At 41.8% G+C, this 26,261-nt stretch overlaps 2 protein-coding genes and 1 long non-coding RNA gene across 5 annotated transcripts in view; 1 reads left to right on the top strand and 2 right to left on the bottom strand.

Moving 5' to 3' along the window:
* The window catches only part of MANBA (mannosidase beta), a 58,388-nt gene extending 47,232 nt beyond the window's left edge, over nt 1-11,156 (top strand). For both annotated transcript variants that reach the window (XM_040598619.1, XM_040598611.1), the window contains exons 15-17: nt 5,235-5,377; nt 7,267-7,524; nt 9,738-11,156. In XM_040598619.1, coding sequence (XP_040454553.1) covers nt 5,235-5,377; nt 7,267-7,524; nt 9,738-9,962 — 626 coding nt within the window. In that variant the 3' untranslated portion in view covers nt 9,963-11,156. The remainder of the gene's footprint in view (nt 1-5,234; nt 5,378-7,266; nt 7,525-9,737) is intronic.
* Nucleotides 11,157-11,904: 748 nt separating this feature from the next.
* On the bottom strand, nt 11,905-19,046 carry LOC121090280. Its single transcript, XR_005828513.1, has 2 exons — nt 18,471-19,046; nt 11,905-15,212 (listed from the first exon to the last, which is right to left on the bottom strand). It is a non-coding gene; the product is annotated as an uncharacterized LOC121090280 (long non-coding RNA).
* Nucleotides 19,047-20,056: 1,010 nt separating this feature from the next.
* The window catches only part of NFKB1 (nuclear factor kappa B subunit 1), a 59,572-nt gene continuing 53,367 nt past the window's right edge, over nt 20,057-26,261 (bottom strand). Inside the window, exons 18-24 of one of the 2 annotated variants that reach the window (XM_040598597.1) lie at nt 25,782-25,951; nt 24,859-24,961; nt 23,871-23,989; nt 22,946-23,012; nt 22,456-22,628; nt 22,147-22,324; nt 20,057-20,522 (exon numbers count right to left, since the gene is read on the bottom strand). In XM_040598597.1, the coding sequence (XP_040454531.1) occupies nt 20,335-20,522; nt 22,147-22,324; nt 22,456-22,628; nt 22,946-23,012; nt 23,871-23,989; nt 24,859-24,961; nt 25,782-25,951 (998 nt within the window). In that variant the 3' untranslated portion in view covers nt 20,057-20,334. Of the gene's footprint in view, nt 20,523-22,144; nt 22,325-22,455; nt 22,629-22,945; nt 23,013-23,870; nt 23,990-24,858; nt 24,962-25,781; nt 25,952-26,261 lie in introns of both variants that reach the window. The other variant, XM_040598587.1, reaches the window with a different exon arrangement.

The following is a 26,261-nucleotide window of genomic DNA, read 5'->3' on the forward strand; positions in this document are numbered from 1 at the left end:
AAAAATGTCTCTTTGTAAAGACAAGTGTATTGATAGATGAAGTGATCGTGGAGACCATAAATGTATTTTTAAGTACAGAGCTGACGTCATTGTAGAAAATACATCAAATACCTGAATTATTCATATGTTGTTGAAGTTAGTTTACAGAACAGAAACTCAGCAGAGATACAGCTGTCCCTTTGTTTTGTTCTGTTCCCTCAGTGGAATGAGGAAAGGTTTAATATTCATTTAATTAGGCAGTGTGGTAGAAGGATTTTTGAAATGCTAATGGAAGAAATTATGCAAAACTTCAGAGAAATTAGTTTTATTTGCACTTCAAAAACACGTTTCTGCATCTTGTTAGATGGCACAGTAGTATCACCAGTGAGTACTTCTTATTTAACTGTGTTGTTTCACAGCTCGCTGTGGAGGGGCTTACCTAATTTCCCATACACAGCAAAGTGTTTCCTCATGTAGTGTGGAGGGGAGAAGGTAGCAAATGTTTCTTCTTTCAATTTACCTTTAAGGTGTTTGCTTGGGATTGAATGAAAACACAGCACAGCACTCCCGTCATAGTACTTTTGCCTTCAGTTCATAACTAAACAGCTTTTACCACAACTGGGGTTTGATTGTTAGTGCCTGGTTGAGCCGGTCGTGCCATGATGAATGCTTTAGCATCTATGCAGTGTGTTTTGGTGAACAGCACTGTGATACACATGGCAGTTTAACTCCCTCCCACACAGGTGTCACCTTGAGGTGCTCAACTTGGTTGTCATGAGATTCCCTTGAACAGATAACTGGCTTTCATTGCAGGTTCAATATTTAGAGCCCCTGGTGAGCTGAAACTACAGGCTATTATGGAGAAAAACAGATCTGAATTCCTGAGACTGAGGTGTGGAAAGAACTAGCAGCATGTTTCTCAGGTTGCATTTAATGGTGTGAAGTGATTAATTTAAAATCCATTACAGGGAGAGATGTTTGTTCTCACTCCTGCTATCAGTTTAGAAGGCTTCAGGGAAGAGTCAGAAGAAAGGGTACTGGGATCTCCTTACAAACCTGATTTTAGATTCCTGTTCTGAAGCTTGATACTGCAGAGAGTGCAGACCCCGTGTTATTATCAGGAAACAACTGGGGAACTTGGATTTCTTTAAGAATTCATTTAAATGTAGGGGGGAGGAGGAGAGAGCCACCTCAGGGCTGTTTTAAATAACTTTTGACTTGCCTTTGGGCATGCATGTCTGTAACATGAAAATTTAAGCCCAGAGATTTCTCACATACCTACCTGGTCACCAGATTTCTTACGTCCATTTTTGGGGCAAGGGGAGTATTTTATATGCAGCTTGCCTATTTTTAAATGAAGAAATGTGACTCTTTAGGAAATCAAGACAACAGATGAGCTGAAGAATGTGGCTTTTTTTTTCAATGAATTTCAGTTTTCTGTGCTGTTTGAAGTTACTTTGACAATTGTATTACTAAGGTTCTGTTCCTGGAAAAGTTATCTTTGGAAGACCCTTCCTGTGTGAAACTGCTCCAGCAGTTGAGCTTTGGTTCTTCAAAGTGGCTCTAGGTTTTTAGGGAAATGAAATATCAACCTTAAAAAGCTGATCTGAGATAAGCAGACTAGTAATGTTTTCAGACATCCCAAAACAATAGCTGTAGTAGTCGAACCCTACAATGAGCTTTGAAATGGTACAAACTTCTAAGTGTGTGGCTTGTTTGCTTTTGTTTGTTGGTTGAGTTTTTTTTGTTTGTGTTTCCCTGCGGAAGTCTAATGCCAAGTTTAGTCTGAGTTGTTTTCTCCACTGTACGGGTTTCTTGGGTATCTCTGTATCTGCTGTCTAGGTAGCAAACCTCTCTTTCCTTCTAGTGACCACTGCAATGTGGTTACATAATCCAGTTGAAAATCAAGGCACAGCAGAAACTGAGAGTAGGACACATTTGGAGAAAAATGGGATTTTTTATTATGCCAAGTAACAGAAACTGCTTTACAACAATTGCATTATTCATTTTTGTATTGAAGACAGTTGAAGCCTAGATTTTCATCATGTAAATTAAGCTGTGGCAAAAATGTAATACATCAGCAGGCATTGAAACCTCAGCCCATGCTGGATGAGCTTGTCTGAGCTTGTGGTGGGCTCTGTCGGGGTCCTGCAGTGAGCAGCATCTATTGCCCTGGCAATTGAGATCGCTGGGAGTCTTGTTGTGGCAGTCCTGAGGGCTTCAGAGAGCTCAACCCCTCCCAAAGCCTAGGTTAGGCTTAGTGCCCATGTCTCGTACAAGGCCCATTGCTTGTATTTTTTAGATCAGATGCTGCCCACAGTTTACTCTTCTTTCAGATAATCCATCGCCAATCCAAATCTCCCATCTTCTCAAGTGTCATGATGCTAAAAAGTAATTTGTTAGCACTTTCTGTTTTGGGTGGGATTGTCCTTTAGACCACCAACATTTTCTGCCAGGAGTTGTCCTTGGAATGCAGGAACATGGCTTTGTTCATATCTTTAGGTGATCAGGCCCAGCCAGCACGGGTTTATGAAAGGCAGGTCCTGCTTGACTAACCTGATCTCCTTCTATGACAAGGTGACCTGCTTAGTAGGTGAGGGAAAGGCTGTGGATGTTGTCTACCTGGGCCTTAGTAAAGCCTTTGACACCATTTCCCCCAGCATTCTCCTGGAGAAACTGGCTGCTCTTGGCTTGGACAGGGGTACTCTACGCTGGGTAAAAAAACTGGCTGGATGGCTGGGCCCAAAGAGTGGTGGTGAATGGAGTTACACCTAGCTGTTGGCCAATCACAACTGGTGTTCCCCAGGGCTCAGTATTGGGGCCAGTTCTGTTGAATATCTTTATCAATGATCTGGATGAGGACATGGAGGGCACCCTCAGTAAGTTTGCAGATGACACCAAGCTGGGCAGGAGTGTTGATCTGCTTGAGGATAGGAAGGCTTTACAGGGGGATCTGGACTGCTGGATCGATGGCCTGAAGCCAACTGGTTCAACAAGAAGTTCCAGGTCATGCACTTGGGTCACACCAACCCCACACAGCGCTACAGGCTTGGGGCAGAGCGGCTGGAAACTGCCTGGGGGAAAAGGACCTGGGGGTGCTGGCTGACAGCCGGCTGAACATGAGCCAGCAGTGGCCAAGGTGGCCAAGGTGGCCAACAGCATCCTGGCTTGTGTCAGTGTGGCCAGCAGGGCAAGGGAAGTGATTGCCCCCCTGTACTCAGCACTGGTGAGGCTGCACCTCGAATCCTGTGTTTGGTTTTGGGCCCCTCACTGCAAGAGGGACACTGAGGTGCTGCAGCGTGTCCAGAGAAGGGCGATGCAGCTGGTGAAGGTTCTGGAGCACAGGTCTTATGAGGAGCGGCTGAGGGAACTGGGGTGGTTTAGCCTGGAGAAAAGGAGGCTCAGGGGAGACCTTATTGCTCTCTACAACTACCTGAAAGGAGGTTGTAGCGAGGTGGGTGTCGGTGTCTTCTCCCAAGTAACAAGTGATAGGAAAAGAGGAAATGGCCTCAAGTTGTGCCAGGGGAGGTTTAGGTTGGATGTTAAGAAAAGTTTCTTCACTGAACGGGTTGTCAAGCATTGGAACAGGCTGCCCAGGGAAGTGTTTGGGTCACCATCCCTTGAGGTATTTGAAAAATGTGTAGATGTGGTATTTAGGGACATGTTGTAGTGGTGGATTTGGCAGTTCTGGGTGGACGGTTGGGCTTGATGATCTCAAAGGTCTTTTCCAGCCTAAAGGACTCTATGATTCTATATACTGAACAGCGCCAATATACTGTGAATGTTCATCAGTTTATTAACAGCCTTTCTGCTTTGAAGCAGATGCAGCAGCCTCTGCTGAAGTTTTCTTTCACACTTCATCTCTTTGGTTTGCTTCAGTGCTATTAACTGAAGTGCTGGTGGTGTTTGGTTGATAACAGCCTGATCTCATAGCACAGTTGAACGTTGTATGGGTTTTCCAGGCAGATAGATTTTCTTTGTTCCCAAGCTGGCTCGTTGTGAGCTTGCTGAAAACAAGGTGATGTGCAAGGGGCTATGCTGGAGCTAAGATACTTTGCTCTCCACAATGTTCATTCATGTCTATGTGGAGTGCAGGCAGAGCATGTTCGGGTCTGCCTGTGAAAGCCACAGACACACCCTTTAAAGACTACATTACTCTGCATGAAGTCCTTAATTATGAGATGCTTGAAAGTGCTAAGAGCTTCGTATAAGCACCATAACACAGAGAGGTAATTACTTATAACAAATCATATTACTGGAAATGTTTTTCAGCATCCATGGACTTTAAACCTGTTGTATAAAACAGAACCAGAAACAAGAATGAAACCAGTTGACTTGCTACTTCTTTTGGGGGGCATTTCAATGGCTAGATAATGGTTGAGCAAGGGCAGAGTTAAAATGCTGACAGTGGGTCCTAGATGGAAAGTTAATAGAGAAAGAAATGGAAGCAGTTTCTCTTTCAAAATGGTTGTGTGGCAGTGTTGCATCTGGCAAAATTGCTTTTTTGGAGAGGACACAACATTTGATGGCTTTTCCAGTTTGTTAATGGCAGGCTTTCAAAGTGGTAAAAGTAATGAAGTACAGCTTTCCATTAAAGAGGCAAAGTGGACTGATTGGCATACGTCTACGTTGTGTGTACTAACTCCCACAAAGTAAGTGTTGTCTCTAGATCTTGGGAAATTCATTTTGCCTAACTCAGAGTTCTCTTCAGTTTGAGAACTTGGTTTTTTTGTCTTTGTTGCTCTTTGATGTTCTTCTAAGGAAGAACTGAATGAGGACTGAAAAAGAGGAGGAGAGTGCTGAAAGTCAGACTCTGTTGTCTCTTTACAGTGGTGGTAGTTTGTGGCAATGCCACCAATGCCAGTGTGTTTGTCTGGATTCCGAACAACATAGAAGCTCCAGCTTTTGCTTAATGTGTGGTACATTATGTCAGTTTTGTTAATGTCACTTGTTTTTAAGGCTTTCTTTAACTGAGTAACAGCATAGCAATGATAGGACCAACACTTACAAAATGTGACTTTTTGGTAAAGCTCAAAGAAAAGCTTGAAAGAGCATCAAATCCCTTCCAGAGCAGAGCTTTGCCTGGAAGAAAACAAGTCTCTTAACTTCAGTCATTATCTGCACCTGATAGAGGAGAAAAAGGGTGGAGGGGGATATTGTGTTGCTATAGCAGGACCAGAGAGCGCAGGAAGTGATTGTGTGCCAAGGCAATCTTGGATTCAGTCTGAATTTTTCTTCATTCTTACCCTTTTCAGAGTATGGTGGTAAGTGGAAACTGCTCCATTATTTTGCCCAGAACTTCTTTGCACCACTGCTGCCTGTGGCCTATGAAGACAAAGGTGTGTTGTACATTTATGGTGTCTCAGATCTTCATGTGGACCACAAGCTGACTTTGAGGGTAAGTGATGCCTCTCTCGCCAGTTTTATGTCCCTCCCACAAAAATGGGAGAAGCTAAAATGAGCACATCTTTGTTAGACAAACTTCAGTAAGTCCATGATCAAACACAATGAGGTACAATTCTTGTCTTTAATCATCTTAGGCGCAACACCATCCTTTATTATAGTAGTGTATACTGCTTCACAGAACAGGAGATGAATTGCTTTGCTTTTAGCTTGTAGGTGTAGGTCTGAAATCCAGTATTCTCTTTAAATCTTAAAGGAATTGATGGTTAAACAGAACAGTGTGAAAATGGTACCTCACTACTTAACAAAACTGTTCCCTTTGTGTTAGACTATATGAACTGACTGGGGGGGGGGGGGGGGGGGGGGGGGGGCAAGGATTGCAACCAGTGCTTATCAGTACTCAAACTACACTACTCTGGGAAAAGAACTAGATTATTTTTTGAAATATCAACAGAATATCTAGGTGTACTTGGATTGCAAGGTCACCTGTGCAGCGTCACCATTTCACAACTGATGCTTTAAGTGTTTTCTGGTAATGCTATAGAAACTGACAGGATTTCTTAGGTGGTGTTTGGGCTGCAGAGTTGTCCTGTACAACACAGTCTTGCTTTTCAGTTTGTTACATTTTGTTGCTGTTAAGTAACCAGATCCCATATGAATTTAGGGGCTATTTTTCACTATGAGATACAGTTCCTGACATAAAGAGCATCCCATGTAAAAAGGCTGGGAGGGCTGGAAAAATAGACCTAGAGACCTGGAATGACTCACTAGTCATTTCAGAACTAGTAGTACGGTATGTCAATTCCTAATTCACTGCTCTCTGGGGGGCTGCCATGAATTTTCAGATTTATCAGGTGACATATATAGTAATATAGAAATTATATAAAATAATATAGATCCTATTATGGGATCTATTATGTATTATTATAGAAAATAATATAGCTTTATAGATAAATAATATAGTAATATAGAATTATAGACAAGGTTGCAGTTTCTGGATGGTCAGTTCTTACAGTAGGACTGCACTTAATGATTTTTTTTTCTGGTCTGAGATACTGTAAAAGGTTTGAATCAGTTTTTCTGATAGTGTCAGAGAAGCATTGGCACTAGGGTAGTTCCGATGAATGCTGTATTTCGCACTTCAAGAAAATTCGAAACTTTTGAAAGGAGTTAAAATCTGGTTTTGACTGCAGACCCCTGTTAAGTTCAAAAATAGCCTAAAATTTATGAAGAGATAGAATGCTGTAGTTCTCATTAAGTGCCTATCTTCCAAATTATGCTTTTTTTTTTTTTTTTTTTCTTTTAACATAAGGGTGCATCCATGGTATGCATGCATGATCTCTGGGAATGCATTTTACTATATTAATTATAACTTCCATAATCCCTTTTAAGATGACGCAGCTTGTTTCTGTTTAGTGGTGATTGTTAGAATCTAGGAGAAGCTCTAGATCATCCCGTTGGGTTACATCAGGTAACACTGAGCAATCTCAAGAAAATCCTTTGTTTGACTTTTTTTTTAATCAGGGAGAGGAGGAAAACGAGTCAACAAATTAGTCACTTACTAATTCCATTTCTCAGTACTCCCTTGAAAGGAATTGGCAACCCCCTTCTCTGAAGAACCCTGGGGAAAACAAAAAGCTTTCCGAATCAAGATCAGCAACAGATTCAGACTGTTTGAAATGGACTTATTGTTCTGTTTATATAATTATCTAATTATTATGCTATATCCACTGTTTCGATCTTTGTGGAGTTTCTTGCTAGGTGAAAATCAGGTGGTAGTGTCAGGAGAACACCTCTTGCAATGAGCAATCTGAAATATAGGATACTGGATTGTTTTCATGGATGTGACTTCTAAGCTTTGTGCTCTCTCAATATGCTCGATAGGTCGTTGTGCACACCTGGAGTTCTTTGGAGTCAGTATGCACCATTGCAAAAGACAGTGTGACTGTTAAAGCACAGAGTGCTGTCCCCATCTACAAGGAGTCCATAAATGACTTACTGGAAAGATGCAGAAATTGTACAAGGAAAAGCTGCGTTATTACTTTCTGTCTTGTTGGAGAAGGTGGGCTCCAGAGTCCTACGAACCATCATTTCCTTTCATCGCTAAAGGATGCTGTAGGATTAGAAAAGACCCAGCTTAGTGTAAGCATCAGTCATGCTAAATTACTATATTTGGTTTTGCTATTCTTGCTGTTTTGTGGTGTTTGCCTGCTATGCAGTGTCTGACTCTACTGAATGTTCTTTCTCCTTATCTGTTGCAATTCTAGCTTCCATGTTGCGTTTAAAATCAGATTTTTTTTCCTGTGTCACTACATGCATATCTAAGAAAGAGTCATGGTTTGGTTTTGATTTTGTTTGTTTGGTTGTGGTTTTTTTTTTGTTGTTTTTGTTTTTAGTAATGAAGTCTCCATTTCATTGGTTTTGACTGTCTTTCCCCTGACTGCTGCAGCATTGCTTATTTCATTCTTTTTGTTCCTAGATAGCAAGTATCATCATGGCAAATGTTTTGGCTTGCAGACAGTGCTATATGTCAGTACTAGGGGATGCTAGCTGAGTGTGGAGTGCATTACTGGCAGCAGTATTTCCTCTTGAAGCATTCAGACTCTCAGATCAGTGTACAATTGCTAATGTGCAATATTGCATGCTCCTTTCCTCCTTCTGCAAATCCCTGCCCTCCAGCTAAGGGTTCTGATTTGCATAATAGTGATTATTTCTTAATATCTGGCAAGCACGTCAGTCTTCTAAAAGGCACAAAAAGCATCAGTGTTGTGTAATGCTGTCATTTAGTCCATTTGCTGCTTTTCCCTAGATTTCTTCTGCTACTAGCGAGCGTGCTCTATATATAGAGAGCAGGCATGCCCGGGGTGTGTGTGTGTACACATACATTTTGTTAAGCCTCACTTCTTAGCATGTAAATCTTATTGCAGAATTCGTAATCAGCAGATTGGCAGGATGGGGACCTGTGCATTCTCACATTAGGCTTCCAAACTGCAGCTTTTCTCTTGAGAGCTAAACTAAACAAGGGGGGAATAGAGCTCTTTAATCTTTTTGAGTCTGGACCAGCATAATTGCTTTACAGAAAGAAAATGGGCCAGATTTTCCCCTCTTATCTCTTTCACAGCAGCATGGCCTGCCTCCTGAGTAAACAAAGGAAAGAAAGAGGTCTGGTTTTATTCTTTTTCAGTTGGTGGCACAATCTGAAGCCTGAGTCATGCTGGGGTTTTTTGTGGATGACATCATCAATAATAAAAATTCTGCAACTGGAGCATCATTGGGAAATTTCACTCCTTTTTCCCATGGCCGTGTCTCCACAGTACTAACTAATAAGAGCAGCTAGCAAGGAAAATTGCAAAATTGTTATTTTAAGGAAGTATGTAGCTGTGATTTAAAAAATTACTGTGTTTTTTGAGAAGCTGGTACTTCTATATATAGTTACTAATAAACTAACCAGACTTTCAAATACATTGCTAATCCAAGCACTAGTCATCATAGCATTGCTTTTAAAACACATGAAAACTTCAGTGTTTCTTCAGAAAACACAAAATGTAAAGGGGATGTGCTTTTTCTTAAAAATGAATAATGCTGTTTGTCTTGTAAGGAGGACATAGTTTCTACACTTAACAGAATTTATCTGCATTTTATATGTAGTTAATTGATACTTGAAAATGATGTAGCATAATATTTCATGATGGTGAATGGCAAGTGCTGCATGAAAATGTGTCCTGGTTGTGCTTTTAAGCCTCTCTGAGATTAACTACTGATAGAACTTAATATAAAATATTCTACCTTGTCCTGACACGTCACAATAAAGCTGCCTTCTAAATGTAGTGTAAGGACTTCACTGCCATGTTCCATTACGATGAGGTGACCTGTGTTACTGTGATTTTTACATCTTTTGCTTCTGTGTATTTCTGTTATGATGTAATTGGAAAGGCCAGCTACTTTAGTAGCTGTGAATTTGTACGTTGAGTGAAGTGTGCAGATGAAAGGACAAATCTCTTTCACTGCAGTAAGTATAGGATACTAGTACTATGTACAAGTCAGATTACCATTTATTGGGTTATTTTCATAGGATATGAATGATCACATTTCATGGCATTTTTCCACAATCTGTAGTATTCAGTAGGAGGGCTATAATAATATTTGCAGATTTTGTATGATTGTTACATATGAATCCTGTTGCCTTGACCTTTTGTTCTAGAAGAGATTTCCAGAAGAAAAGAATAATTTTGATCGAACGTGGTTGTTCAGTCTGTCTTACTGACATGCAAGTCTTTCCCAGTTTGGCCATAACTGGGTTCTTCTTTAACACATATATTCTCTCTTATTTATTTATTTATCTCTCTCTCTTCCAGGCCTCTGTATCCCAACGAGATGACATTTATATATTTGCTCTTCAGACCACTGCAATTGCTCCTTTTGTTTCCCTGGATGTAGGGAGTATAAAAGGCAGATTTAGTGATAATGGCTTCCTCATGACTGAAAAGAAGAAAGTGGTTGTGTTTTATCCTTGGGAACCTACCAGTGTTGAAGAACTAGAAAAGTCACTAACCTTGACCTCTCTGGTGGACGTTGTCTGAGGATACTTCATTTCCTTCTAGACAAGGAGTGAAACAGGAAGAGGAAAAAAATTAGAAGAATTTTACTACAGCTGAAGTGATGTAAAATTTGAGCTGACTGGACCACATATTGTCTGTTCCTGTCATGTGTGAATTTTAACTGCTGATTCAATGTAAAGATACCAACAGCAAAGCTTGCATATAATATATGTGGTGTATTGAAAATGAGGCTTTCTCAGCTAACAGGAAAAATATATCCCATGTATAAAATGGGAAGAGTCAGTCAGTGTAAGAGAGCTAGTCTGAGTTCTCCAATTCACGTGAGATTGGAGTTCTGAATCCAACTTAAGAGGCAACACAAATATGTGTCTCCAGACTATGGCTGTAAAAATCGGTATTTTTTCCAGATTCACTATGCCGTCAGTGGAAATTCATCTTACGGTAACAGCAAGGTATGCTGGGGGCAAGGGGGAAGGGCAGAGAGTGAAGCTGGGACCACCTCCACAGATAAGCCCCAACTTGGAGTTGTTTGATCTAGCTGCACCCAAATTGGGCACGCACTAATCTCCTACCCTTTCAGATCTGTGGCTGTCACTGTCAGGTGTCCTGCCTGCCTCCTGCAAGGTAGGCTTCCAAATAGACATGAAACCTGCGCTGTCTACTCAGACATCAGGCGGATCTGTTCCCCCTTCCGAAAGGGGAATTGAGTACGAGATTTTCTTCTCTCTTTTCATGCAACATGAGCAATAACCTTTGCATCTAGCTTTGACTATTCCCAGGTTCAGTCAGAAACCTTTCGCTGCTGCGTGGGATCCTGTATCATGTGGCATACTATGAGATATGCCTGGCTGTGGGAAAAGGAATGAGGGAAAGAGTTGACCAAGGGTGCAAAGAAGAAAGAGGCAGCACAGAGAAGAAAAAGTCATGTGAGAGGACCACAGAATTACAACTGACTGCTTTTTCTGTAGTAGATACAGAACAGGAGCTGCTGTTCTCAGACATCGCTGCACAGCCATTCTGTTACCTCCTGGCATTCCTCATGAGTAGCCCTGTGCTCCATGCTGACCCTCCTCTCTTCCCAACAAAGGAGAAACTCAACATCTTAACTTTTGCATAATTGTGTGTGGGTTCCCTGTAGAAGACTGTGTTGACTCATGATATAGTGGTGGCACACTGAACTCCTTAGTCTGTACAAAGGAATAGTGCTTCACCTTCTATTCTGTTTCTGAGTAATTTGTTTTTAAAATGTTTATGTTTCCCATAGAAATGTCTCATTTTGGCATTTGAGACAAAGAAAATAAGCTTTTTTCAGCATGGGGGGCTGCGGTATCCTGTGGAGCTGAAAGCCTGAGTGTTTGGCTGTTGGGAAATCCAGGCCACCGAGCCATGCTGTGGGCAGGTCATTAAACATTGGGCTTGTCTGTCAGATGTGGTTTGAAATGCGGATGGAATCTCGCTGGCGTTCCACAAGGCTCCTCTCACAGTCCAAGCAAGTATTAATTTTCTCGGAAAGCACCTAGCAGTATCAGCACTTTGGAATAGAAAGTGTTTGAACAAGCTCTATGGGTGGTGTCCATCTTCATCATAAAAGTGCTAAGTGGGTGATGCTGGCTGGTGGTGCAGCTGGAGCGTGTGTGCGGCGAGCAGCTGTGTGCTCAATTGGTCAGTTAGAGAACCTGGAACTGGGAGTTGTTTTCTTGCAGTGATCATAAATTTAATGGGCAAAGAGATGAGCCTATTGACTGATCGCTCAGTGATTTCTCGTGCTTTTTTGAATTGGGTGTTAACCAAAACTGACATACTCCTGAGTAAGAGGAAAAACTTAAAGATGAAAAGGAAATGATAAATGGAAAATGCTTACAAATACATTATTAGGTCACCAAAACAACTAACTGCAGTTGCATAGGAGGGCTTTTCTGATTCAAAACTTGTCCTAGTTGAAAGAAAACATGAAAGCAAAAGATGTATTTGTATGTGCCAATGTTTATAAGTTATGCAAAATAAATAGGGAAAATTACAGTCATGAATAGAGCTTGACAGAAAATGCAGACATCGATAAAGGAATTTAAAAGTTATCCAAGAGGCATCCTGGGCCGACAATACAAGAAAAATCCTTCAGTTTTTTCAGTGTCCTGGAATCAAAGTAGCAGTAGCCAGTATAAGGTAAGGGTGAAAAAATGGGGAGAAAATATGGAATAAGTAATGATTAATAAATATTGCTGCAGTGTATTAGGAAAAGGGCAGGTTGGTTGATGTTTTTCGCTTACATCGATGTAGAAAAATCTCTTCCAGCAACATCTAGCTAGAATTACAAAATGGCACTTAACAGTGTTAAATAAATAAAACTTTTACAGAATTATTTGTTACAATCAAGAGGACTATCTGAAGGTCAGTGGTATTTGTGTAGTGCATCCCAGAATATGAATGAAGTTTCAGAGGTGTAGAAAAGAGCTTTTGGATTGCTAGAAGCTATAAACCATGAATTTCGATGTGTGACCTTGTTTAGCCTGTCACAAGCAAAATCATGAAAGAAATCACGTGGTACATGATCAGTAATTGAAGTGGCTATGCAACTAATGCCTGTTAGCACTGATACGCAGAAGAGCGTTGCTTTCTACAGTTATCTGATTGGCATAAAAAGGTTCAGACAATTTTTTAATTGTCTGTTATTTTTGAAGCTCAAAAGCTCCCTAAAGAGTGGGTCCATTCTTTCTCACTGGAAAGCTTTAATTCAGCACTAGGTGCTGTTATGAAAGATGAGCAACTGCTTAAGCCAAATACTTGAGTTCAAAATAGAATTTAATGGAGGAGGTTCACTTCTATTGTTTTAATATCTTTAATAATTTCTTTTGGTTTCCTGGTGGTGTAGTAGGTACGTATTTATAGATGCTGGTTTCTTTTCTCCCTCGTGCAGCAGTGGTTGTAACATGTACTTCGGTTTACCATTTCCCCTTGGTACTTCTGCCACTGCATGCTGTGCTACACTTGGTTACGTCGTTCATTCTTTGTGTCAGATCAGGTCAAAGGTAGGAATGCAAGGGTGAAGGGATCTTCACAGTACCTATCACTCCTATCAACACATCCATCTGGAGCCATGTGTTGCATTGCCAGTTGTATCTGACTAGGGATCAGCAGCAGGAGCATTAGGGGAAGCATTTGGTAAGTGTTGTGGTGCTTGTCCTCAGTGTCATATTATTGGTGGCAACAGTAGAGGGGAACCGGCCTCATCAGTATTCTTTAAGGGTGCAGCATTTCAGTGTTTTGTTCAAGGGATCACTGGGTTTGCTTGTGCTGGTGGCCTTTGCTTCTGGGCTCCCTCTGGGCTATTCTCCACAAATGGCAGAAGCAGCAGAGTTCCCCTTAGCAGGAGCCAACGACAAATGCCTTTCCAGAGCAGAATCTGAGAGCGGGTTTTGGAAGAAAGATGTATGGCATTGGCTAATTTATTGTCCTAAAACTGGTCTATGGCAGGGATTTGGCTCTGAACCCAGTCAGGACTTGCAGAGACCATTCTGAGCTTTAGAGGGCACTTCTTTGCTACTTTCTGCTGCACAACGAAGACTTATTTTGCTCCAGTTTACTGGAACACTTCCTTGGAAGCTTTTCCAAGTTCTACTACATCTTTTCCAGGAAAGAAGCATGTGTATGTATCTAGAGTTCCTCTCTAAGTAAGTGCCTTTCCCAGTCTTTATTGTTAACCTGTTGTTTGCATATCTTGGGGCCTGGACAATTTTTCTGCCTTGGAGGCATGTCTTTCTTCGGTACTTTTACTTCTGTTAGTTTTGGAGATGGGTAGCAGGGACCACTTTACTAACCTGTAGCAGTGTCAGGTGCAGTGGAACAGGCCAGGGAGTTTCTTAGTCTCAGTGAAGGGCAGTTCAGTGTTGTAGCTTACAGACCAGCCTTTACAGCTGTCAGAATTGCAGTTTTCTTACCCTCTGAAGGGTAAGTTGAGTCATCCAGGAGCTTGTGGTTTGAATGTTTAAGGACATGTTCCAGTCAAAGTATTGGGTTTACATAACTCTGCTTTCCAGTCAGATGTTAAAAGACAGCAAAATGATAGCCCCAGTTTAGTTTAATTAGGGTGGAAAACCAAAAGAACTTAAGTGAAATATACAGAACCTTATATAGTGTCCCTGCCAGCAGTGAGGAAAGGCCATCTAAGTGTAGGAAGTGGAGTTAGTAAAGACCTGTAAATGTCCGTTTCGATTATTACTGTGCGTTGTAACAAAAACAGTTGTCTTTGGTCTAGGCCACTACAGTGAAGGAAACTGCAGCGTGGAGGGGAACACCACCCTGAAGACTAGTCAGGAGAGAGGTGGAGAGTGTGGTTGCTTGCCAGGACCTGTTCTTGGGGGTCTGCTTTTGGAAGTTGATGTTGAGATTTCTTGGTGGGCTTTGAGTGCAAAGTGGTTCGGGATTGCTCTTTCTTTGCATAGCCTTTTTACTTTGTGGCTGGCTGAGGACCTGGTTGACTCTGTCAAGGGGAATGGCTGTGGCTGAAGGGATACTACCCTTGAGTATTAGAACCAGTGGCCTGTGGATCGATCCAGGCCCTACGGCCCAGTGGGGAGCTGGTAATCCAGAACAGGAGCTCTAAATAAGAATGAAAGTGGTCTGTCAAGCTGGTGGCCTGGTGGGGAATCATGCTGTTGTCAGATGCAGGAGCTGAAAGTTTCAATCCTTTTTTGTGGTGGTGAAATACCAAAACCTTAAATGCTGGCCTCCGATACCTCTTTGCAAATGTTTTGATGGCCAGGCTTTTGCCGGCATTGCAGCTTCTCTCTCTTTGAGTGTTGCAGCAGTCCTCCTTTGCCTGTTGTAAATAAGCTAGATGGTAGTACTCTGGCATGCTGGTCCTGTGATTCTGTCTTACCAACCAGCATGTGCTATACCAGGACTGAAGCTTCAGCTCACTTCCCGAAAAACTGTAAAGGAGCGAGACAGTTGGTGTAAGCCAGCCCTCCGGCGGTTTGCTGTGAAAGAGAGTGGAAAACCATCTCTTGTTATGAGTTGTTCCATGGTACTGGTAAGATGGTAGGAAGCTGTAGATACTTTGCCCAGCCTGATCACTGCTGAGGAGCCAAGGGTAGCAGAGGAGCTTCTATGAAGGAGCAGGCCCAGTGTTTAGGACAGTGATGTGTCTTGTGTATCTAGCCATCTGCTACCCATTTGGAAGTGCTCTGGCCACAGATTTTGGTTTGTACTGGAGCCAAATGTAGAGTTTCTTGCCTGGGATGCTGAAGATAAGATGATGAGGTGGTTGCGCATCTGAAAGAGAAGTGAGGCGTTAGTCATTCTCCTGTCTTTCTGGCAAACTTCATTGTATTAGCTAGCCCAGACAGCATGATGCTACTCCCACGTGAGCACATGTGTGCGCCGACTCAGCTGAAATGTTGGCAAGCGCTGCTGCAGGCCCCAGGTTAACTGATGTTAAGTGAGTCATGAGTGTTTTCCCTTGCAGTGTATAATAAAGTCCACTGATCTGCTAGTGCTCTTTGGTATTGAGAAAATAGCAAGGGCAAATGGATGGCTGAAAAATTTCTGTAGCAGTTGCTTTTAAATAAGTCCATGGGGAAACCTCTGCAGGCTTTGAATAATGTATCTACTACAGCCTTGCTCTAAGCAGGGCATCACGCCGCTTCATAACCCTGAATACAGAAAAGCAATTCCTAGGTAATTAACTTGTTCTGTCTTTTGCTTGTAGCTGTAGGAATCTTTTGAAGCCAGCAAAGGTTCAGACTGTGCCTTTGGCCGTTACTCTAGAACGGCTCTATTGTATGACATGATTGTGTGCTCCAGAAGAGCCAAAAGCTGTGGATGGTGGGTGAGTATTGACCACTGCATCCTGACTAACTTACCGGCACCACCGTTCCTGTCACTTAGGTGGAGGGAACAGAGTTGCCCTTTTTCCTTAAATGTAGGAAAAACAGCATTCCACTTGCCCAGAAAAGGGAGAAAAGACACTTCATACACCACCATGTGTAGGTGTCCTGGTTTCAGCTGGGATGGAGTTAATTATCCTATTAGGAGCTAGTACAGTGCTGAGTTTTGGCTTTGATGTGAGACTTTTCAGTTCCTCAGGCCTTGCTAGTGAAAAGGCTGGAGGGGCTCAAGGAACTGGGAGGGGATATAGCCAGGGCCGCTGACCCGAACTAGCCAAAGGGGTAATCCATACCATGGGATGTCATGCCTGGTATATATATATACCTGGGGGGTTGCCCAGGGCGGGCAGATCGTTGCTCAGGGACTGGCTGGGCACTGGTCAGGGGGTGGTGAGCAGTTGCATTGTGCACCATGTGTTTCTTTCTTCCTTTCCCTCTGGATTTTATTCTTTCTCTTCCTTTTTTCATTATAACTGTTATTTTCATTGTTATTACCGTTCTTTCATTTTTATCCGTTTCAATTATTAAATTGCTCTTATCTGAACATTCAAGTTTTACATCCCTTTACAACTCTCCTCCCCATCCCTCCAGGTGAAGGGGGAGTAAGCGAGCCGCTGAATGGTATTTAATAAGCAGCTGGGGTTAAACCACGACAGCAGGTAAGATTCTTACCCTTCCTGCAGTCCACAAAATGATCTTGAAGGTCCCTTCCAACCCAAACCATTCTATGATTCTGTGAGATCTCAGAATGCTGCCTAGAACTTTCCACTAACACATCGATTTCCAAATTTGTAAATACATCCCAAGATGACACCAGAAACTTGCAGCTGTGGCAGCCAATCTGAAATCAAGGGTAGTTTAATTTTCTGAATAATGCTTTTTACATCAAATGTAGTACCCCTGTCGTGTTCTGTCGTCACAACTTTTGCTGCATTCCACAAGTTTCTCGTGTTTATTGCTGCAGTTCAGTAGCAAAGTGAGGTAGCAAGTTCCAATTACTGCAAGTGCAGATTAAGTTCAGAGTTATTTCAGATTTCAATCCTTACTGTAATTAAAATTTAATACTAAGCTTGACTGAGGATGTCCAAAGCAGGGGGAAAAACCCCAAAACTTAATTAGATAACGTTTCTTACTTTAATACTGATCCATTTGAGTATTGCAGGTGTTTTCAGGTAAATCTGTGCAGTCACTGTGAAAGCAACAGGAAGCGCGACTAGCATTCAGAAGGACAAACCCAGGAAATCAGCTTTTAAGGATCAGTTTGAGGTTGTTGGTTGATGCTTTTTGACCATACCTCCAGCCTTAGTGTTTTAATTGCTAATGGAAATACGCTTCCTGCAGTACGATGCAGTGCACTGGAAGAGCTCACTGTGGCATGGTCTCAGTCAGTACTTCTGTTCATCCAGCCGCAGCGCAGAGATGCCCTGCTCTGAACAAGTAAGAGCTTGACAGCCTTGTGGGGAAGTTTTCTTAAAACTTCTAATGGAGAAAATGCAACTCCAGAAACTCCATTCTTGCTGTTCATGCATGTATCTTAAAAACCCCCAACTTATTCCTGACTTTTGAGAATTTACCAAATACTACCCTTCTCAGTTTTGTTTCCTCAAAGGTAATATGAATAGAACGAGAACACCACCCTGTGCTACAAGGTGTAGCGAGGCCCACATGCTAACTTACTGTGCTGAACGTGAAGACAGAAGACTTGAGTTACACCATTACTACCCTCCCTTTAGCAGTTAAATGAGTTTCTCTCTGTAAGCTGAGTGTAGACAGGAGATCTCAGGCAGTGAATTACTGGGTTCCTGCAGGACTATTTTTGTTGTTTATTCCATCACACTTGTGAAACAGGAATAGCACTTCCTTTCTGGGCAAGGAGGTGCAAGGATAAATCTGTGACTGATGTAAGCAGATACGATGATGAGGCACATAAATATAACTATCTTGACAGTTACCTGTTAGGAAGAATACACCTGCTTTAAATGTTTCTGTTAAGACTTGTCTGCATCACTTAGACTTTCCTCTTGCTAAGCCTGGTTCCTCTGTATGCTGCCTTCTTCCCCATACCTGCTGGGAGCCTGACCTTCTCCCAGGTGCCATCAGCACAAGAATCAGCATGCCCTGTATGGGATGGCCACCTACTAGTAAGAAGAAATGTAAAGCAGAAAGAGTAAAGCTGTGCGTTTCAGCATTTTCTTTTAATTGAGCTGCTTAAGGTGAACACCAGGCTCTCCAGCAGGTTTGCTCTGCCAAATGAGAACTATACTAGAAGACAGAGTCTCCTACTAGATAGATGTTGTAGTGTGTCCTACACTAGCCAGTGTGTTTTACCTCCTACTCTCGTCTAGTTCCGACAAACTGTCTCACGTGCCTGCAACATATACTTAAGATGCTAAGGATTAATGCAGATGCAAAAAGTTGTCCTATTATGTGACTCAACTGTAAAAATTTAGTGTTTCTGTTTGAATTAATGAGACTACTCTTAAATTAGTATTTTTCTATTTCTAAACAAAGAGGGAGGGGAAAAAAGGACCAAAGCCTCTTTTGTTAAATAGACTGAAATGCTGCAAGGAAAGAAGCTGCCAGACTGCCATTTAAAGCACTTGAATACACAGGGACTAGGGGAGATGTCCTGCTGTTCACTAACCTGATGAATAGCTATTATGCAGCATTTGGTCATGAAGTACGGACTCAGATGTCTTCTGGTGGTTTAAAAGCAGAACTGGTCAGAAATAAGACTAAAAGGTAAGAATCAACAGCCAGGATGCCCTGGTGACCCTGCAGGACTGTAGAAACCTCAACAAAAAGTCTCTGCCAGCCCCCCGAGTTGTGTTGGAAATTCTGTGGCAGCAGCAGGTGTTAGACTTGGACAACAGCTGTGCTGGGGCTCAAAAAGCTCCTCCACCTCCAGAATATGAGAACCTTTGCCTGTTTCTCTTGCAGCTGGAACGCAAAAAGAACACTGAACAAGTACAGTAATTGAACAAATATCCATATGCCTTCAACACTGCATCTGTAGGTTACACATACAGTAACTGAACGAATGGCATTTCCAACTATTATGCATGTTGTTTCTCTGGAAGTAATTAACATACTCAGTAATTCAGCTGGCTATAAAATTATTTCACAAGCTTTTTTTCATTACTCATGGTTTAATTCATTACAACTACCGCTCTAAACGTAACAATTCTTAAGGTTTACCTTGATTCATTTTCTCAGGAGCGACACTTGGGTTACTGAAGACTGAGCTGAGCCAAGGCCACCACTGTCAGTCTCCGTCTTTGTGCCAAGAAAACTGGGTGCAAGTGAGTGAGTGTGGTACCACCCTGGTCTCTACTTTTTCATCATGAAATCTGGTGACTGTTCTGCATTCTTAGTAGGGCCAACAGTTACACTCACTGTCTCAGAATTAACATGAAACAAGAAGAAATACTGCTCAGGAACACAGTTATTAGCGGAGTTTCTAGATAGCCCAAAGAAGCACTGTCTCATCAAGGTTTTGCTGAGACACTTAAACAGTTGGTTTCAGTGGAAATGCTCCTCTGCTGCTGTAATTATAAGAACTAAAAGAGACCATGACTCAGAGGCTTTAGTTCCAAAGCACAGCTGCTCAGCAGTCTTGATGCTCCTGGTCTCTCACCATGAAAGATACTTAAGCTTTAAGATAGGTGGCTTGCAACCCTTTATTTATTTTAGTACTTGGAAATCTGTATGATCTTGTATCAGTGCCTAAAACTGAAATGATAAATCTTCAATTACTCTACTTGAAAGATATGTAAAAATTACAACAAGTGTAGACAAGATACTTAATTTTAGGTTTTTATTATAAAAGTAAAATAAAAATAAGCATTTAAAAAGCACTTTTTTTTTTAAAGGAACAGATATAAAAAAAACTATTTACAGATAGGAAAATGCCAGACTTGAAAACGTTTTTGAATAAGAGGCACCAAAGTTAAGTTTAAATACAGTATTGGAAATATAAAAGATTTTTTTTTTTTTAGGATTCTCTTTTCTCTCCAAGTTGTGATTAAAGTAATGATTTTTCTTTGCCAGCTATTTTATGAACTTTTTCATGCAACTGTGCTGCAAGAATTATGAAGAGAGCAGCTAGAAACTGTATCCTTTGATTGCTCTGTGCGCCTTACCTCTTTTTGTTAAGTGAGTTGGTATTACGCATTTACAAGGAGTGATTTTCATCTATAAAAGAAAATCCTCATAAACCAGAAAGGCCCAGTCAGTCAGTCATTCACAGTGTCCAGTCCTGTGTATTAATGCGGTAGTAGAGCCCTGGTTACTGTATATGGCTTGTAAATTAATAAAATTAAATGTACTTGAAGAAGGAAGCAATGGCTAAGGAGCCGCATGCTGAAGTTGCCATTGGGTCAGGTTTGTAGGTGGTTCCTCCAGTGCGCTTCTGTTTGTGAATTCACTTCCCTCTGGCCAGGATAACATCGATGTAATTTAAAAAGTCATATTTGTTCCTGTAACTGCATATTGCTAACTGAATATTACTAGTTGGCTATATAATTGCTTTGCACTGAACTTTCATGTCCGCAGCCCAGGATCATTTTGCTAAGTGTTACTGATGACTTGCTGTTCAGAGAGTCTGAGTAAGTGAAGCTCAGTTTGCGGAAGGAGGTCTCCACGCCACTGTCACACATGCTTTCGTTGTCTTGAAATTTGCTATTATAAAGCTCGTCTGGGGGAGAAAGAAAAGGGAAATATATTCAGTAATGTTGCTTTCAGAAAAGCCTCAGGAATGAAAACCAATATAGGGTTAAAGCTCTTCTATAAGAAAATAACCTTAACTTTAGATATTATAACAGGAAAAGCTGCGCTGGATGTTTTCAGTTGACTAAAGCATGTGATCTGATGCACAGCTGGCAGAGACTGACTGCAGTTGGAGCCTGGATGGGATGGAGAAGCCTGGTGGGCTGCTGACACTAACGCTGCCACTGCACTAGTCAGGACTCGGCCCGAGTGTGGTAGTAGCCGGGCAAAAGGTTCTCTGGTTCTCAGAGTCATAGTCTCTGCGCAAGTATTCGCTCCAGGGTGAGTCTCCTAAAACTTTCTCGTGTTATTTCACTTACACATTTGTTTTTGAGAAAAATCCTCAATTTTCATCTAGTAGGTGAGCCTGAAATATGAAGAAGTCAGCAGCAGCTGTCATCTGTGCAAGAGCCACAAAAGGAGTGCATGACTGCAAGAGAACTGTATCCGAGTTAAAGGTATGATGTGAACTCAGTGCGACTAGGAACAGTGGTCAGCATATTAGAGTTCAGTATTATTTTTATAAATAACTATCTTAAAAGAAATGACTGGATGCAGTCCATTCATGCTGCGAAGCAGCAGAACCCCTCTTGCCCTTCAAGATTAATCTAATGTAAAGAGGCAATATGTGTACAAGCACACATTTGGATAGCTGTGACTGTTCAGCTGTTACAGAGAGTAAACTGGCCATGTTAGACCAGGATGGATTTTCTGTGGTATTTCTTTCCAGATCTATCTACGGTATTTTCATATAGGGTGTAAATTTCCACATTAGGGTGCTGGCAGCATTACTGGTGTTTAAACAGAGCATCAGGAAAAAACAAGGGCTTTTGTTACTTAACATGGCCAGGCAGTGACTGGACATCCCTGATGATTTACTGCCTCCTCACCACCTCTGTTTTTCTGTGAGTAAAGTTCCCTTCCCAAAACCCCCATAGGACCTCCGCTGCTGAATATGCTCAAAACTCAACTGAACATGGGCAACCTCATGTAACGTTATATTGCCCCTGGTCTGAGGTGGACAGCATGACTGCTGGAGGTCCCTTGTAAGCTAAACCATCCCCAGCTTCTCGGCCTACAGAGCACTGGGCCATTTCAGAGTGCCACACATTGTGGAAGGAGAAATCTAGTATCAAGGTCTTACAGAATAGTTCACAAACACAAAACATTTTTGTTTAGCAAGATATGAGAGGGAAAAGAAATGGCAAAAGGTAATGGCACTTTGTACAGCCTGGGAGGTCACTGCCTAGGTTATCTTTTGAAACTCATCCCCAGTACATCCAAGGAGTCACCCTCAGTGGCAGATGTCTGGTTTTAGAAAAGGGAGGCAGTATAATCAATACCATAATGCATTCCCCTCTCTTCTAGGCCTAGCAAACGTCTATGATGAAAAAGTTGTGCTGCAGTGAAGTATTTATGAAGCAGGTAAGCAGCTCAGGCATAGTGTGTAAGAAGCTATGCAATCTATTAGCAGTCCAAGGTAGGAGCAGGGGAGGGGAAGAATTGAAAAAACATTTTAAATAAAGCTTTTGATGTTTTGCTGTCCATTTTACCTGTCTCTCCGTTTGTAAATGTGGGTGGTGATGATGACTGAAGAGCTTTTGCTGTATTGTCCTCCAGGTGAGATGGGCTTTGTGGGATGGATAGTGCTTTCTGAATTATTTCAATGGCTTCTGTGTGATCCATCTGTCTCAAAGCAGTGATCAACTCTTGAACTGTACCACCAGAAACCTAAGAGAGAAGACACCAGAAGACATCATACAGGCTGGCTAAAACCGAAGGGCTGTACTGTCTCACTGTGCAGGAGGACAACATCCTCTACATGTCTGAGTGTTCTTCAGAACTCGTTACAGCTACATTACCTCATAGTTATCTAGCAGAGTTTTCGATGGGGAAGGGCTCAACCTGAAGGCATTATTAAGTATGCCAAGACCCAGTTTCTGTGCTAGAGTAGACCAGTTTCTGTTTGGATCGGGCAATTCCAATAGTTTGTAAAGCTGCATCTTGGAACTTTCATTCAGATCTCTCAAATGTCCTGGGAAACAGAGAAATATGTTAGTTTATTATTTAGAAATGAACTGCTGCGCAAGTTGTATAAGCAAAACCAAAGCCAAATTAAACAGTATTTTAGTGTCCATCAATCCCAGTGCTTACTGTAATACTGAAAATGTACTCCTTTGTGCCCTGCCTCTTAAGAGAATCACGTTCATTCTGTGAATGAGTGGGCGGGAGGGTACTTCTCCTCCCTCCCCATTTCAGTTACAAGCTATGCAGGGCACTGCTTTCTGCAAGCACACTTTCAGTACTCAAGTTACTAGAGGGATATTGTCAAGTCTTCTTTATAGATGTTACCTTGTGTCAGTAAGTCCTCTGAAGCCACTGCTGACTCGTAGGGTTTGCCCTTTAATATGTCATACACCTAAGAGAATACATTAAAGTTAGTATTTAGCAGAAACCTTGTTAGTATCTGTTAATCTTGACAAGACTCAGTAGTATTGTATAAAGGCCTCATTCCATCTGTAAATGAGCAATTTTTTCTGTCCCAGGGATTTTTTGTCTGTATGACTAAAGATCTGTAGAAGACCTGTGCAAAGCTTGAGGGACAGATCTTGAGAAGTTAATCTCCCTTGCCCTTTAGCTATGTCATCTGGCAACTGTTTTCAAGACACAGAGGAAGTCTGCAGTAAGTGGTACTAAGTGAGGAGTTAGTTTCTGCCTGCCTGCAACTAGTAATTTAAAACAAGAGCCTGGGTTAGATTTTCACCTAAGGCTAGTACCACTCCCCAGCTCCACGTGATGAGAGGTGCTGACTTGTGTACCTTACACCAAACCAACTGCACATAATTGGCTACTAAAGCACTGGCCGTGCAGCCTAATCACTGTCTGGGTAGGACACAAGACTGTGTTTTCCCTATGCACACAGTCTGCAATTCTGAAGAACACGCAGCAGGGAAACCCGCTAGAGAGTGTCTCTGAACACGGCCCTTCAAACACAAGGTGCCCAGCCAGCTAAATACTTCTCCGTATTGAAGACTGTAGTGCAACTATTTCAAGAAATGCCTGCTCCTGTTCAGCAGGAGTAGTTTACTAAAGTGGAACTTTCTTCCAATGCTGTTTCACGGGGTGGGGGCTGTAGCTGAATTAGTTTAATTTTTGATAGCAAATTAGTAGCTTGTCACCGCTGAAATAATTGTGGCTGTAGTGAAAGGAGCTAGCTGAGAGCGCTGAACTATCATTTATTATTAAAAAAGCAAAAGCAAAAAACCAGACCACAAACCTCACAGTTGGCTGCCATATCCAGTGGTGTCGTTCCAGGCACAATCCCTTCATCATCATCATCTTTCACATCGTCTAGATCAAACAATGGCTCAAAGTTCTCAACATGAGGATTTGCACCTGGAAAAAAGTGTGCCGATAAGTTCCCAAGAAAAGGCTTCAAGTTGCTTTTCAACAATATTTGAAATATGTGTTCTCAGTTCTGAAAGGTAAATCTGCTCATTTAGCTACTTGAGCTGAATCACATTTTATATTAAGTCAGCAAATAACTTTATCAACTAAAGTTAAATGCTGTCACATCTCCTTTTAATTATACTCTCATGATAGAAGGGAAAAGTGACAAGCAGAGTGTTAGGGCCCAAAAAGCGAGCTATGATTGCATCCACTGACTTCCAGTCCCATTCTTGGCTGAACTAGAGCATAGCATGTATGTGATGAAGGAACGATGCAGTGCCTCTATTTATAGTGTCAGAGAAAATGTGGATATTATTAAAAGATGAAGCAAGGGGAAGCTTGGATTTCTGTTTTAAAGGAGAAAAATCAGGTCCAAATACAATTGAGAAAATGTTCTGATAAATGTTCAAAACTAACTCACAGTGATATAAAATAGGAGACAGCAAGAAGCTTATGTTTCAGTGACTTTTTTTTTTTTAAAGCATTTCAACACTCATCCCAACTATGTAACAAGGTCTTTTCTTGCTTGTTCAGCTGTAAGACTACAAAAGAAACACTCCAAAAACTTCCAAGGCTGCTGAAGATTTTTTTCTTGACGTACATAATTTGTTTTTTTAGCCGTTAGATGGTGCTGAAGAGTACTACAGCACCTGAAAGCAGGGCTTTGCTGAGGAGAAACAAACCTTCATGCTTCTAACATCGGATTTATTCACCTTATTAAACAAGTTCACTGGCACATTCTTTTCTGCTTGCAGCCTTCTAACCTGAATTGTCACTACGAAAGAAAAATCTCCAGCAAATACCTATTTTCATACCTGCTGCTTTGAGAACGGCTGCCAATTTTGTAGAGCCCCTTCCAGCTGCTATGTGAAGAGGAGTTGTCCCATCGTATGTAGTGCTGTCCACATCTGCGTCACCCTATGTTTTTATTGAACAACAAAAAGAAAAGTGCTACTCATCTACACAATACAGCCGCAGAGACTCATGTCAGCGTAAACACTGCTACGGTGCAAATGTGCACCACTCCATGCCTGTTTCCATTAAAACTCTCTCTAATCACTGTCTGAAGAGAAGGAATTAGAAAGTAACTACAACTGTCTGCATGCAGGAACAGATGGTGGCTGTGTGCTCCAGTGTTACAGCGGGAGGCATGGTGCGTAAACCCAAAGAGGTCAGGTAGATAAAAGCCACTTTGCGGCCCGTGTAGTGCTGCCATCTGATTGCCTGCGGCGTTTGGAGCCTGACCCGGTGTGCACAGAAACCTGCCTTCCTGCTGCGCTGCGGGAGAGCCGGTAGGGCTGGTGGCACGGATACCAAGGAAAGCTACTGCGGCCAGCTGTGGGTGTGCAGAATTCAGCACACTAGGATCAAGGTGTTAAAGAGACAAGACATATTTATAGATACACGTAACTATCTCTCTATGCACATCTGTATACGCATTCCACTCACACAGATTAAGTCATTTAAGTTGTTCGTGAGTAGTTTCATGGGCTGCCACGGTAACATGGCATATGCAGTCAGGTCAGGGTCACAAACTCTAAATCCCTCAAATCAGGAAAAAGGTTTCCAGCAGTGCTGAACAAGTAATAATGAGTAACATCAGCAATAATTTTGCCATTATCCTGATTTAAGTAATCAAGTCAAACAGGAAAAAAACTTCTGTTCCCCTGAAGCACTTAAAGATTTTCAAAAGTTTTTAAACATGAAAAGACCTGGGAGAAAGGAATTCTGCCCTTACCTCAAGCAAAAGGCAGCCTGCCAAAGGGATGTTCTCTTGTTCAACAGCTAAATGCAATGCAGTTCGTCCAGATTTTTGTTCCTGAGCATTGACATTAACTCCGGCAGCAATCAGCTGCTTAAGGCAGGACATGCTATTTGCCATCACCACCATGTGAATTGCGCTGAGACCTACACAAAACAAAACCCATCCATCACGTGCATTAATATTTGAAAATACAGAAATGTCAATGAATTTTGAACTGGCTGCATCTATGAGAATTGAAAAATGAGTGAGAGTTGTAGTTATCTGAGGAGAAGGCACTGTTAATGTTCTTTGTGCATAAATTGGAACTAGTTGTGTTACTGATGGCAAATCAAAGCCATGCATGGGAAAAAAATAAAAATCAGTAGATTACAAGGTGGAACAGAGGTCAGGAACTGAAGAGGTCACTAGAGCATCCCTTTGCCTCAAAGGAGAATAACCTTAAGAAGAAAATCT

Source organism: Falco naumanni, chromosome 1 (assembly GCF_017639655.2).
Source record: "Falco naumanni isolate bFalNau1 chromosome 1, bFalNau1.pat, whole genome shotgun sequence".
Taxonomy (NCBI): Eukaryota; Metazoa; Chordata; class Aves; order Falconiformes; family Falconidae; genus Falco; species Falco naumanni.